Source organism: Cyphomyrmex costatus, unplaced genomic scaffold (assembly GCF_001594065.2).
Source record: "Cyphomyrmex costatus isolate MS0001 unplaced genomic scaffold, Ccosl1.0 scaffold129, whole genome shotgun sequence".
In the NCBI taxonomy this organism is placed as follows: domain Eukaryota; kingdom Metazoa; phylum Arthropoda; class Insecta; order Hymenoptera; family Formicidae; genus Cyphomyrmex; species Cyphomyrmex costatus.
In genome coordinates, this window is record NW_017275271.1 from 187,278 (window position 1) to 201,915 (window position 14,638).

At 40.2% G+C, this 14,638-nt stretch overlaps 1 protein-coding gene across 1 annotated transcript in view; it reads right to left on the reverse strand.

Moving 5' to 3' along the window:
• The window catches only part of trp (transient receptor potential), a 225,954-nt gene that overhangs the window by 84,497 nt on the left and 126,819 nt on the right, over positions 1 to 14,638 (reverse strand). Inside the window, exons 9-11 of the mRNA XM_018550779.1 lie at positions 5,141 to 5,311; positions 4,594 to 4,828; positions 4,360 to 4,512 (exon numbers count right to left, since the gene is read on the reverse strand). Coding sequence (XP_018406281.1) covers positions 4,360 to 4,512; positions 4,594 to 4,828; positions 5,141 to 5,311 — 559 coding nt within the window. The remainder of the gene's footprint in view (positions 1 to 4,359; positions 4,513 to 4,593; positions 4,829 to 5,140; positions 5,312 to 14,638) is intronic.

The following is a 14,638-nucleotide window of genomic DNA, read 5'->3' on the forward strand; positions in this document are numbered from 1 at the left end:
CAAAGATGGTGGAGGTGCGAGTGAAAGGTGAGAGAGGATGTTGAAAAGTTTAAAAATGCGGACAGAGAAGAAGGAGAAGGAGAAGGAGACGTTTCTTAATTTTTCATTAAAATCACCACTTTTCGACCGCTTATATCTCCATAACGGCTTGACCGATTTAAAATTTTTTTGGCTCAAATTACTCGTGGCGATGCCGCCTTTCAAGACATATAACGTTCGATTCAAAATTTTTTATATTTTAGTAATTATGCACCTCCCAAAAATGGACTTTGGTGGTTCGGGATAAGAGACTTGTAGCGTCTCAGAGTTTTTGAACATGGCCGTAGACGCTACCGCGTCTCCTGATGTGCACAACAATTAAAACGCATAAGAAGGTAATGAACTAAAAGGATATAATAATCTTCCTACGGTATGTAACTTTGAAACGACATAAGTGATGTCATAGTCACTTTATCGTGGCGGTATTTTTGATTTCAATTGTTTTATGTACAAAATAATGCATGCAGATAACTCCAGAGCCACCTCGCCATAGCTAAGAATGCTTGTCAGCGTCAGTATTCCTTTGTCTCGCATCATCGAACAACTACGTTTCGAATCGGCTGTATTCTTTTATATTTTTCGAGAAGTGCGCCCGACTTTGACTGAGCATTGATTCTCACCGTGTTCGCGGTTGTCTTATCCCGTACGTTCGTCCTGACGCGCGTTATTGCAGCGTAACGACGTTCGAATCGGCTGTATTCTTTTATATTTTTCGAGAAGTGCTACCTACTTTGATTGAGCATTGATTGTCGCCGTATTCGCGGTTGTCTCGTCCCGTACGTTTTCATATTTGTGTGGTTTACGTGATCTGACCGTATCGTCCTCCTATTTCATTGCTTGGAGGCGGGAACCATTAATTAAAAAATAATACCAAGTTAGTGCGTGTAAAATAAATATGAGGCAGTTAGAGCCTATAAAAAATCATTTGTTCGAAAATGACACGAAGTAAGAGAGAAGGAGATCGAACTCTGTGAAATGTAAATGGTCCTAGTCCGTGACCCCTAATTGGGAGGGAGTCCGCTGAAAGGAATGGATTCTTATGGTTGGGCGCCATTTGCAACTAACCTTACCCGAACAGTCCAGCCTGATCCATTGCTTGCATTACACGGAGAGGTCACGAAGTAAGAGATCGTGGGAGAGGTTAAGGTGCCGTCACATACAGCCCGCAATCCGTAATCCGCACCGAATATTCGCAAAAGTTAGTAGGGATTGCGTCCGTAACGTTACTTGTATTTTATCTCCTTATGTTCCATGGAGCCGTAATTCCGTAAAAGTTACCAGTTTTTACTAGTAATGCTTTTTTTAATTTTATCTATTTGATTAAATTTGACGGTTTAAGTAAAGTTTTTGTTATAATCAGGGTATATTCTGCAGTTTTCTTATGAAATAAATTAAAAATAATCAACATAACTTGTTAAATAAAAAAAATAATGTAAAGCATTACTAGTAAAAACTAGTAAGTTTTACGGAATTACGGCTCCATGGGACATAAGGAGATAAAATACACGTAACGTTACGGAGCAATCCCCAGTAACTTTTTCGGACATCCGATGCGGATTATGGGTTGCGGGCTATATGTGACGGCACCCTAAGAGTTCCAAAAAATTAAAAAAGGTGAAATATTGAATATTTAATATTAAAATGAATATTATATTATTATATTATATTATTGAATATTTAATCGTTTAATTTATAATATTTATATGCTTTAATTCTGCTAATTTCGTGCACAGTAGCTTTTAGTACGTATTAATCTAGCGTAGTGCAAGTGATCGAATTCACTATTAATTCTTATAAATCTTTACCTTTTTTAATTTTTTGGAACTTTTAGTCTTAACCTCTCCGTATAATACAAGCACGCTCTTACTTCGTGAATGCAAGCCAGGCCGGACTGTTCGGGTAAGGTTAATTGCAAATGGCGCTCAACCATAAGAAAGCTATATTTTTACGCACTGCTAACAGCGTTGACTCTTAATAGCCTTTGTATTTACTTAAATTTTTTGTATTGTTTTTGAAACATATAAGAGTCTATAATTCAATTATATTATTAATTTATTAATTTTTTATTATATGCTTTAACTCTGCTAATTTCGTGCACAGTTTAGCTTTTAGTACGTACTAATCTAGCGTAGTGCAAGTGATCGAATTCATTATTAATTCTTATAAATCTTTACCTTTTTTAATTTTATGGAACTTTTAATCTTAACCTATCCGTATAATACAAGCACGCTCTTACTTCGTGAATGCAAGCCAGACCGGACTGTTCGGATAAGGTTAATTGCAAATGGCGCCCAACCATAAGAATCCATTCCTTTCAGCGGACTCCCTCCCAATTAGGGGTCACGAATCAGGACCACTTTTTTAGCTTGCGTTCTATTAAGTTTGGTCTCCTTCTCTCTTACTTCGTGGAAAATAAAGAAGAGGAGGATTTTATTCCTCCTCCGACACCACCGCCTTTTCAAGAGGAAGAGGCGGTGGAAGTGGAAGTGGAGGACGTCGACAAGTATGAGCCTCCTACACCCCCTCCTACACCCCCTCAGGAGTGTATAGCAACGATGACGAGGAGGAAGGAAAGTCCGATGACAACGAGGAGGAAGAGGATGATCCTTCCCCCCTCGAAATTGATCTTGACCAGGTCGACCCCGACGACCTGGTCAACTTTTTCATGCACCTCTTCCAAGTAGATGATGAGGTGGAACTATTCCACCTTCTCACCTACTTGGTTGAGGAGTTGGAGCAGGTCGAATAAATCGATCAAGGGGGGGGGGACTGCTACCACTACCGCTGCCACTACCACTGCTACGATAAAATGTAAGTAAAAAAATATTTATTAATTTAATTTACATTTAGCAGCCTCCTCATTTAGTTACGCGGCCCGCCATTTTTATTTAGCCACCTCTATTAGTTCCGCGGTCCGCCACCCGCGCCACCACCCGCCGGCGCCGCGACACTAGCGCCTCCTGGTGGCGACTGTCATCGTGTATCCGTGAGTTAGAACTCTTCTATTACATCTACTTATAAACAACGCCTAGCAACGTGCGAACGCACGCGGCGCACTTCGCTAGGCGGTCCTATCTAGCCGCGCGCTTGCATTTGACGGTGGACCGGGCGAATTTAAATATTTTTATAAATTATTATCTCGTTGTGACAATTGTAAAATAGTACAGGACTTTTCTTCTCAGTTTAGTCCATTCTATCCCCTGTACGGAATATGTTTCACTAATTATCAAATACCCTGTATATACATACATATATATATATATACATACATACATTAACATTAGTTTTGATATACCAAACGTTTTTGGTTCTTATTTTTAATTTAGAAGTTTTTTTTAACGGTTCGGCAATATTGTTTTTTTGGACTTAATCGAATTTCTCGCATAATAACGATCAAATTCTATTGGATTACAATAAGACGAATTGAATTGATGAGGTTAAATTTTGCATTGGAAAGAAGAATAAACTTTATAAGAAGGTTGTTTAATCAAGATCTTGTAAAAAAATTTTATACCGAATTGTATGTTCAATTACAAATGACGATTGAGAATTATTATTTCTACAATGAAGAAAGCTCTGTGAAGCTGAAACGTTTGTTACTTTATCACTGTATTATATGTAATTTTATTATTATATATTAATTTAGAACAAAGGCATTGATAGATTACTAATAATTACTAATTTCAACATCCTTTTATACTCGTATTGGTCGTATACTTAATGTTTTGTTTTTCAAATTTATCGAGTGTATGATATTATTGTTTTTATAATTTATTTTGTATAAATATATATTCCATTGTTTTATAAAATGTTGTGTTAATTTATACTCTATTTTAATCTATCTCGATAAATACTACCAACACTAGATTAAATTGTTATTCATGAAGTTTGCTAATATAATATTATCGCGCTATTGGCTTTACGAATAGCGTTGGTAGCATTTGTATTCATAGTGCTGATAGCGTCTTCTCGAACGTACACACATAGCGTTATTTTCAGAATGTCATTTCTGGAATTATAAAAATGTGTTCAACTCGCATCAATGGCCCCTGCATGTGCACGTACCTACGAGATGCAGAGTTTGTTTAACCACCACATCTTTCCATATTACCTCTCCTTTATATCTTCTCTCTCCAAATCTAAATAAATTTTCGGAATTTTAACGTAACATTTGAATTACGTACTGAATATTAATTTATGTGTTATCTATTATCGTGCTTTTATTAGCCTATATTTAGATTATTGCCTTTCGTTACATTTTTTAGAGCCCCATATATTATATTTCTAATTAAATAATTTTTAATATCAAGATTTGGTTACTTATCACATAGATGACCACGCCTGTTTCGACAAAACCCGGGATGCAGCCACGTTCCCGCTTTTTCCAGTCAACAAGTATTTCTCGCATCCATTCGTTACCGAACAATTCGATTAATAAGTATTCAACTCTTTGCGATGCCATACCGAGTAGCACTTAAAAAATAAATATTTGATAGTCATTACAATAAAATAATACAAAGCATGCAAAATAATTAATAGGAGAACGCATCTTACTTAAAAAAAAAGCATATGATGCAGAATGACATATAAACTTGACAAATGGCTTTTTCATAAACGATCCCATTTGCGAAGAGGGGGCTATCATATAAATAACACTGTAAACTGGAAACATTGCTCCAAGTTTGGTAACTTCCATCAACTGTGCTATCATATTTTTTCTTCTGAATCCCGGAAGACCGTCATACCAAATAGCAGCCAATAATTGTTGCACACTCGGATGAGAGACGAACTTCAATAAAAATATATTATGAGTATTATATAAATAACAAGAAACGCTTGTGTCTCGCTCAGATGTTTGTCTTATTATATTATTAAAAATATTATGAAAATTACGCTTGTACCGTTCTGTTGCTAAATCGCATAAAAAAAAATCGCAAAATAAATATTACAATTATTTAATTAAATATCTTTAATGCATGTTGTGTGTGTTGTGTGCATAAAGAAGATAATATTTATTGTATACTTTATAAAGATATAAGTAAATATGTAAGTGAGAATATATATATATATATATACATATAAACATATGAGATCTACATACTTGTTTCTGCTTATATTTAATAGCCAGTTTGAGACGATCCAAAGTCTGTCTTTCCCCAGGGTCCCAATTTTCGCCAGTAGGATTATAATTTAACATTACTTCTAATTCGTAAGATGTGCGCGCGTGGTCTAGTAAGGCGGTTGCAAATTGCTGCGTTTGTTCCCGCATCTCCTGGAGTACCAATATACATATAATATTTTAATATACTAATGAGTAATGTATAATTATTTTTAAGATAATAATCAGTAAGTTAAACAAGGGCGAAGTAAGAGTCAAATTACAATTAAAAATCTAAATAACTTTGATAATTTATTCTAATATATTGCGAAGAATATCACGTAATTTTTGGCGTTTTGTCCCGGCTTCAGTAGAATAGCTAAGCGGGTTCTAACCCACTATGTGTTAGTGCGTGTATGTATATGGGGTATGTGTGTGAGGGGGCAGAGAGGGGGAAGTGCACACGGATACAGAGCCGCCACCAGGTGGCGTTGGTGTCGCGCCGGGCCCTAGAAGAAAGAGGGGGGGGTAGAGGGGGGGTACGTCACAGGGGAGGGGTCTGCGGGAAGGGGGACTTTGTTCCTTCTCTCCTCCCATCTATTGTCTTTTGGCTCCGCATTGTTTATGTGAAAATATTGTTGTCATCCACTGCTGCGTTTCGTCCCGACCCCCACTACTGGACTCATCAGTAAGGCATTGTAGTGGGAGCCTGCCTTAGACGCCTGGAGGTGTCTTAGAGCGAGGTGCTATATGAATAGATCTCACGTATCTCGAGTACATGCGAGAATTGGCGTGAGTCTCTTCCTTTTGAGTCTTTTCCTTTTTGGACCTCTGGTGGCGAGCCGCCACAGGACTCCCCTCCTAATGATGGCGCTATCCAACGGATTGCGTCAGAATGATAAGAATCCGGTAAGGACGAGCGCGGTGTGGATTGGTACCGCTCGTGGCTGCTCTGTGCTACTCGGTGCCGCCCGTCCGCTGCTCGTGCGATCGCGCTGGGATCTAGCTTACGAGCGTGTGCGTGAGCGTGTGCTTGAGCATGTGTGCGAGCGTGCGTTGCGTATGTTGTCTTGCGTGTTCAAATCACGTCGGGGTCACCAGTTTGATTTTCCCCCTTTGTTAACTCCGTCAGTAGATGTTAAAGAATCGAAGGGCGCAGGAACTGAGAAATGATGCAGTAGAGAAATGTAAGGTCATCAATAAACATATGTAAAGAACTTAGTTTATAATTCGTCAATGTATTAAAAAAATGAAATTACAAGCGCTAGAGACAGGAAATGTACTCGTCTAGCATTACTCGGTTACAATTCTGTTTGAAAAACCGCCGCGATATCAATTAGTCGACTTTTCACGGAAAGATATCTCTTCTCCGAACTCTCTAGACAAAGCTCCGAAAATCCCCGTGGGTCTCAGAGTCAGCTGATCGACTGTCCCTCTTTCTTATCTCGCTCAGTTCTCTTACCGTTTTCGACTTTCTCGTAATTTCTGCGGACTGTAAATATTGTTACGCCTGTATGATATGCGGTGCTCCGCTTATTGTCGTTATTACATTTTTTAAATTTCTCATCCTATCGGAATATCTAATTATATTAATATTTTATTTATCATTAATACTGCTAACTTTATCCTCGCATTATCATTATATTTGCCTCTACTTTCGCGTGCTTACTACAAATACCATCACATGCTTGACACACAAAAACTCGTGCAAGAAACGCACGAATTTAAAAGGCTATTTCCTACCTATATTTCTCCGTGTACGTTACGTTTATCTCTCTATGTTTATGTTTTGATGCTTACTCTCGCGGCTTTTCGGTACTTGTGTCAATGCAATCGCCACAGTCTCTCGTACCTATTGCGCTCTCTTTCTAACCCGTTGCACATCTCTCTCTCCCGCCTATTGTTTCTAGTACCTATTGCGCTCTCTTTCTAACCCGTAGTTCTCTCTCTCCCACCCATTGCAGTCCTGTACTTACACTATTGCGCTCTCTTTCTAACCCGTAGTTCTCTCTCTCTCCCACCCATTGCAGTCCTGTACTTACACTATTGCGCTCTCTTTCTAACCCGTAGTCCTCTCTCTCTCCCCCCTATTGTCTCTAGTACCTATTGCATTCTCTTTCTAACCCGTAGTTCTCTCTCTCTTCCACCCATTGCAGTCCTGTACTTACACTATTGCGCTCTCTTTCTAACCCATTGTCCTCTCTCTCTCCCACCTATTGCAGTTCTGTACTTACCCTATTGTTCTCTCTCTTCCTCTCGTTCCGTTTTCTTTTCGCACGCGATTTAATTAAACAGATATTTTCGAATTTTAAGATATGACTAAGCAATCAATTATTTTTCAGTGTAACTGCTATCGAGCATACCGTACAATATATCGTAAGAATGCACAGTAACCGTTTTTGTACCCTTTTTTTTTTGTACCCCTTTTTGTCTATAAGGACGACGCCAATAATAACAATAGAGTTTATCTTTACGACTGTGACAAAATCGTCCCTTCGGAAAAGCTGAAACTTGTCGAAACATGTTAGAACGCGCTAATACTTAACTAGAGGAAAGGCTTGGGGAAAAGAAATTAAAACATATTATATATATTTTAAAAAAATTTCATATTTTTATTTATTTAAATTTGATACAATTCTTTTTGGCGTTGCGACCACCAATTGTATATTTTAAATACATTTTGTAACGCACAGTTCTTAGCATGTTTTACACATCGCATAGTATTAGTAACATCTAGATTATTCAGTGATTCTATATCTTCGTAATCGGCATCGAGGGTCTCAATGATCAAGTCGTCGCTGTCGAGTATATCGGCCAACCATTGGCGTTTTTCACGTCCTTTAACGTACACAATAGCCTTATTGTCGCCGTTCCATTCCGCACCAATTACAGCCATTGTAATCAGACGTTTCGTCATGCTGTACGGTATCATTCCGTCTTCCCATTGCAATCCATGGTGATAAGCACCCAGCCAGGAGGCGCAATACTTTTCTGATTTTGTCAAGTAATTCCATGGTATGGGGCATGTAAAAATGTAATGAGAAAGAATGGTCCCTTCTCTCAACACCGCCACTTCCTTTGCGACAAATTTCTTTCCAACGATAAATCCTTGCAGATCGACAAACGTTGGTATAGTCATGACGAAGGACTTTTCGAGACTGTGCTCGATCACAAAAAATCTTGGTTTTTATATCTTATATTGAAAGGGGGGAAGATATTTTATTTTGCAACGTTGTAATTTTACGTAATCTTGCGCACTACGTTGGACATTGGGCTGTATTCGATCACGCGATCGTGTATGATAAGACAATAGGCAGTAGTATTCGCGGGTACATTCTCTTTGAATTCAAATTCTAAACGCACATCCACGGTACCACTTTTGACAGACTCGTTTTGTCGAGAGCAGTCAATGATTACTATAGAAAACATATTCTTAAAAGCATCTGCCTTGAATAACGTTTCACTTCTTTCGCGGAGGATTTGATAGTAAGATGTTCGGAAGCGTACGAACATATCGTACAAAATGGCGGTTCTGTTTTTGTCAAAGTCTAGATTTAGATCATCGTATGGAAAAAATTCAGAATTCAGATAGAGTTTCAGGTTGGTTAATTTACAACTGTCGAGGAAAGTTTTATGTGCTGACATGTTGTTTTTTTTATTAGTTTGCAGAGCAAGGATGACGTATCGCGGCTTTTCGAGTTGAGTTGCAGTCTTGATAGCCCACGAGTGCTTCGTCGTGCTCGGTAATAGAGGATACTCGTACAGATCCCACGAACGGAAACTCATACTCAGATATCGTCCGTTCTCTAAGATACGCAACATAGACAGTTTATTGACTTCGTTCAACGTAACGTGAGGCATTCGCCACTGTATCTTGAACAATTCAAGTTTCGGCTCTGTCGCTGCATCTCCCACGATGCAATTGTTGTCGTTGCGCGCTCGTATCAAAATCAATTCGTGACGCGCGTTGATTACCACACGTTTGTAATCTTCGCAAAAGCCAAACAACGTTGACAGCGGTACTTAAAAACTAAAATATCCATCCTGTGTTACTAATCTTCTTACATCGTAATCAAACACCGGATGTAAAAATCCTGCATTCTCCATTTGACTTGTGAAGTCACCTGAAAACGATGCATAGCTTTTCAAAAGAGTAGTTATTCCAACGTTTCTATTACGATCAATCTCAGAACCATTGAGTTCGTATCGAATTTCCTCAAACATGAACGCCACGCAATTATTTCCAAGCTTCGGCCGCCGTTCCGCATTTTCTTCTTTTGACGTAAGTCTTCCTTCGACGACATAGAGACAGCTTTCACAGGGTAACGTGTATAAATCCTGCTGTTGTATGGGTATCCTTATTTCATCGCTATGTCCAAACGTTGTGTTCACATACGGATTGTACGTGTGAAACTCGTACTTGACGATGCGATCGTCAAAGATCGGCTCGCCTCCAATATCCAAGATATCAGCCATCTCAAATATTTCGTACGACAAAGCCCAATGATTGTAAAAATTTAACGTTCGACGCAGTAAGTTTCTTTCTATTGAACGATCGAATGTTTTTAATCGCCACAGTCCCTCTGTTAAAAATTATGTCTCTCGTCTGTTTCGTTTGCTCGTTCAAAACAAGCATCTCACGTTATCGGTGTTGTATCACTTTATCGCTGTTGCCTTCGCACGTGTAATCTAACGGTGATCTCCTCTCCGCGAAAATTGAGCAATCGTCCGTCTTGATCCACAACGCGAACCGTCAGGTCCGTAATGCTCCGTACGATGATCGGAAGGTAAATGATCTGTGCAGGTCTTTCCGATATCTTATATCCTGGTGGCACCCTCGGCGAAAACTCGTGTATCGTATGTACGCACTTGTCGTTGCTGTATGCACCCGCGGTCACGTTGCATTCAATACGAATGATGTTTACATTGATGATATTTATCGACGTGTTCGATTCATGCCACTGTTGTGGTTCCAGCACGCGATTGTACGAAAATCCAAACAGCGATCCAATGTTGTGAGGTTTGGTAAAATTTACTCGATAAGCGCACTTGATCTCGCTTTTCATCGTATTGTTATTGGCACGAATAGTCAAAGGATACTCTTCATCCTCTTTGCGAAGCTTTTTCTCTCTTACATCGTTGGAACGAGATTGTAGAATTGCACGTCTCAGATACTTGTTTAAGTCTTGTATTTCGTACGATCCTTCGGGAATAACAATTTCCTTGTCATCTTCGTCGAAGTAAAACTTATTATTCGATGAATTTACATTAGATATCGTGTGGTAGGTTTCAAAGTCCGTCAGACCGAGCTCGTAATCACCATCGCTCAAATCTACTGCTGGAAAGTAACAGGCCGCGAGGACGTTACTCTTACCGGTCAGCGTAAACGTCAGTGACATGTTTGAACGAATACTGAGTTGAAACAGTGCGATGTCAGTTCTTAAATTGATCATCAACCATCTGTAAAAACTGTAGGCACAGTTGTCCACAGTTACTTTGATCATAACGTTGATAAGACGTGCGATTATATTCGATTTGCGTCACGTTCAGATATCGCACCAATTCTTTCGGTGGCCGAAGATTGCCGAAACTGTCAAAGTAAATAACACGATCTCCTCGCTTCGCGTACGCCACCCAATGAGTACCTGATCCCTCGGCATTATCCAAATTTACGATACCGCTCTCGTTTCGATACATTTCCTTTGTTGGTAACGCAGTACGCATAAAAATACCTCTAAAATATGGAATACGCATACGTTTCGCCAGTTATTGTAGTTGTACGTTGGTAGTTACACCCTTTGGCATTTTTGGCAATTGTTTGATGTTTTTTTTTCCAATCTTTTTAAATTTTTTCCTTGAGATTCCGCGACCACGCTTGTACGGGGCGAGATAAACTCCACGACCTTCCATGACGCGATTATGACGTTTCAATTCTTCCAGTTGACGTTGCGCGGCTTTACTATCGTTTATAGCCTTCGCGACTCCTGCCGCGCCGCTGACCAACGAGCCTACGACTCCCAGCAGCAGTAACATAGGTAAGATACCACCGCGTTTTGCTACCGGAAGTATTCGCTTTTTCGTAGACTTTTTTTTCTTCGTTTTCAAGCCCATACCGATTTTCGTTTTGGCTTTCATAGCCGCCCAGACAGCTGTAGCAGCAGCTCGCTCTCCGAGAGTCGAATCTTTCGCAGTAATGCGTTTCCGCGTCTCCTCTGCGAGTATGTTGTCAGCTACGTGCCGTTTCGCGAGATCTTTACACCGCGAATAAGCTATGTCGTGTTCGCGACACGCCTCGTCCAGCGGATTAATGCCTCGATTGCCTCTAGCCAATCGCTTCACTAAACGTGTTCCTGGACCGCAAAATTGATATCCTGGAATATGTAATTCGGTCGGAAGTGCGTTTATCGCGTGATTTAAAAGGCCGCAGCCTCTTATCGTTGACATTCGCTACAATCTTTTATAAACGGCGCTGGACCATCGATGTGCGATCGATGACAGGGCAAATTGTAATGTTTCAAGCACCGACGATGTTGCTGTACCTCTGAATCAGCCTTTATATATTCAGGCAATCTGTCCCACAGTCGATCTATGTAATTCTTAAACTCTCGTAGCAAAATAATTTTCGGTATGTATTCCAACTCTTCGGCTGTTAAACTATGTACATCGCAGTTGTCCGACACGATAAGAAGCATTTCGATTACTGAGCGGTTTCGCTCAACGCGCTACTATAAATAGGTCCGCTCTCGATGTCGCTTTGTTTTCATTTTGTATCAGTGTCGTGGAAGGAGAAGATATGAAGTTCGTGCGACAATCGCAGACGATCAAAGTGACTAATGTCGATGATAAAGTACAGACTGAAAAAGAAATGCGCAAGCATGGAAACATGCTGCCGATTTCTATACGCGGTGTCATCTGCGGTCCATCGAACTGCGGTAAAACAAACGTGTTGATAAGTTTGCTGGAAAGTCCACATGGCGTACGCTTCGAGAACGTGTACGTGTACTCGAAATCGTTGCAACAGCCAAAATATCGATACTTGGAGAATTTATTAGAACCGATTGAAGAAATAGGTTATTTTACATTCTCCAATAACAGCGATGTAGTTCCATTGAACGAGGCGATTCCAAATTCCATTTTTGTCTTCGATGACGTTGCATGCGACAAGCAAGAGGCGATTAGAGAGTACTTTGCGATGGGTCGACGCGCGGATGTCGATTGTTTCTATCTCTGTCAGACGTATGCAAAGATACCGAAGCATCTCATACGCGATAATGCGAATCTATTGATCCTGTTCAAACAAGATGGTACCAACCTTAAACACGTATACAATGACCACGTAAACACCGACATGTCTTACGAGGATTTCTGTGAACTGTGTCGATGCTGTTGGCAACAAAAGTATGGATTCGTAGTGATAGACAAAGACAGTGCTCTTACGAATGGGCGATACAGAAAAGAATTTAACGAGTTTGCAATACCATAACGTGGTTAGTCGTTGTTGATACGTCAACTATGAAACGTTCTCCCGCGTAAGTGCAACATGGATAGCAGCAAAGAGCTCAAGGATCGTGAGAGAATAGCGAAACAAATCGCGAAAACGAGTGATTCAATTCGTAAAAAGTATCGCGCTTTAAAAACAGGCAAAATAGACAAAGATCTAGCATTGGAGAAACACTTTAAGCCTGTCGTCGAACCTCTAAAACAGATTGTCGAAAACACTGCTGCTGGCGAGGAATCTCAACCGATTAAGAAAGAAGTCAACAGTACGAAGTATAAAAATACTAAGAAAAGAAAATTTGAAGAAGATGATGATGATGATAATTACTGGATGGATAATGCATGGCTTCAATTAACACCGTCAATCTTTGCAAACGCGACAATTTCATGAGGAGTTGAATAATCAATTGGGACCATTCGGACAAAAATACGTAAACATGCTTCTCAGTGGTGACAGAGAAAAAGCGATCGATCACGTTTATGGCGTATATCTCAACGAGAACGGCACGATGCTCGGTGACAAACGGTTCGATGTAGACACGAATGACTTTGTGATCATAGATGGAGTAAAGTACAAAGGGACACCTGGATTGTACGAATTAATTTTCAAAAGAATTCCCGATGACGCTATTTACACAGAGAATGACAAACTAGCGTATAAAAGTATACTGTTGGCAACAAATGCTCATAGACGCAGCCATAATGCGGATAATCCAATATTGGGTAACAAAGGGTACAAATATAAAAATATAATAGCACCCATTGTATCAAGTAAAATACAAGTTGGAACAGGTGTACCACTCGCCATGAGACTAAACGACGAGTCAGGTAAAAGAATTGGAGGAAAGAGCGTGATACCACTCGCCATGACACTAAACGACAATAAAATCGATTATGTTCATTGGGACGATCCTAACGAGCTCGTGGATAGCCTCCGATTGCTCGAGGCTTCACGTCACGTTGCTTCACAACGCTCACGATAACGAAATTTTGTCCATTATTGAGGAACTTCGTGAAGCTGGGCTTATTATAAATTGAAATAGGATATGCATTCGTCTTTTAGTCGACACTGAAGTATCGGTCAACAACGTTTGCGTAAGATCATTATACGCATTATACCAAGAATAAAATAAAAAAAGAAAAAAATGTCTGAGAAGAAAAATCTGGAAAAGTGGCGACTGGTAGAAGACTTGCACGCTCCAACGAGAAAAAATTTTCCACGCAGACGTGTCATAGTACGGAGATACGATGACCTGTGGCAGGCCGATGTGGTCGAGATGCGCCCTTACACATGATTCAACAAAGGATATCACTATATTCTCACCGTGATCGATGTGCTGAGTAAGCACGCATGGGTCTTGCCGCTCAAAACCAAGAGTGGAAATGAGATGGCTACAGCGATCGCAAAAATAATTCGAGGCGATGGAAGATGTCCGAAAAACTTGCAAACCGATATGGGAAAAGAATTTTACAAAGCAAACGTACAAAAACTCTTGGAAAAACACAACATAAATCATTATTCAACGTATTCCGTAATGAAGGCGTCGGTAGTCGAACGGTTCAATCGCACGTTGAAAAACGACATGTGGAAACAATTTACGCACAATGGAAATTATAAATGGATCGACATGCTGCCGCGTCTCGTGTCGGATTACAACACGCGCAAGCATCGCACCATCGGCATGCGACCTTCTGACGTAACTCCCGCTATCGCTGAAAGACTCTTGGGTACGGTGTACAGCGCGATGAAGATCGCTGGTCCCGCAAAATTCAAAGTGGGCGACGCTGTACGCGTGAGCAAATTCAAAACGATCTTTGAGAAGGGTTACACACCAAATTGGACCACGGAGGTGTTTCGAATCGTCAAAGTGCAGCAGACTAACCCCGTGACGTATCTTCTGGAAGATTACCGCGGAAAACCGGTCGCTGGAGGATTCTACGAGTATGAGTTGCATCGCGTCGCTAATCCCGACGTATATCTAGTTGAAAAGGTGTTGCGTAAGA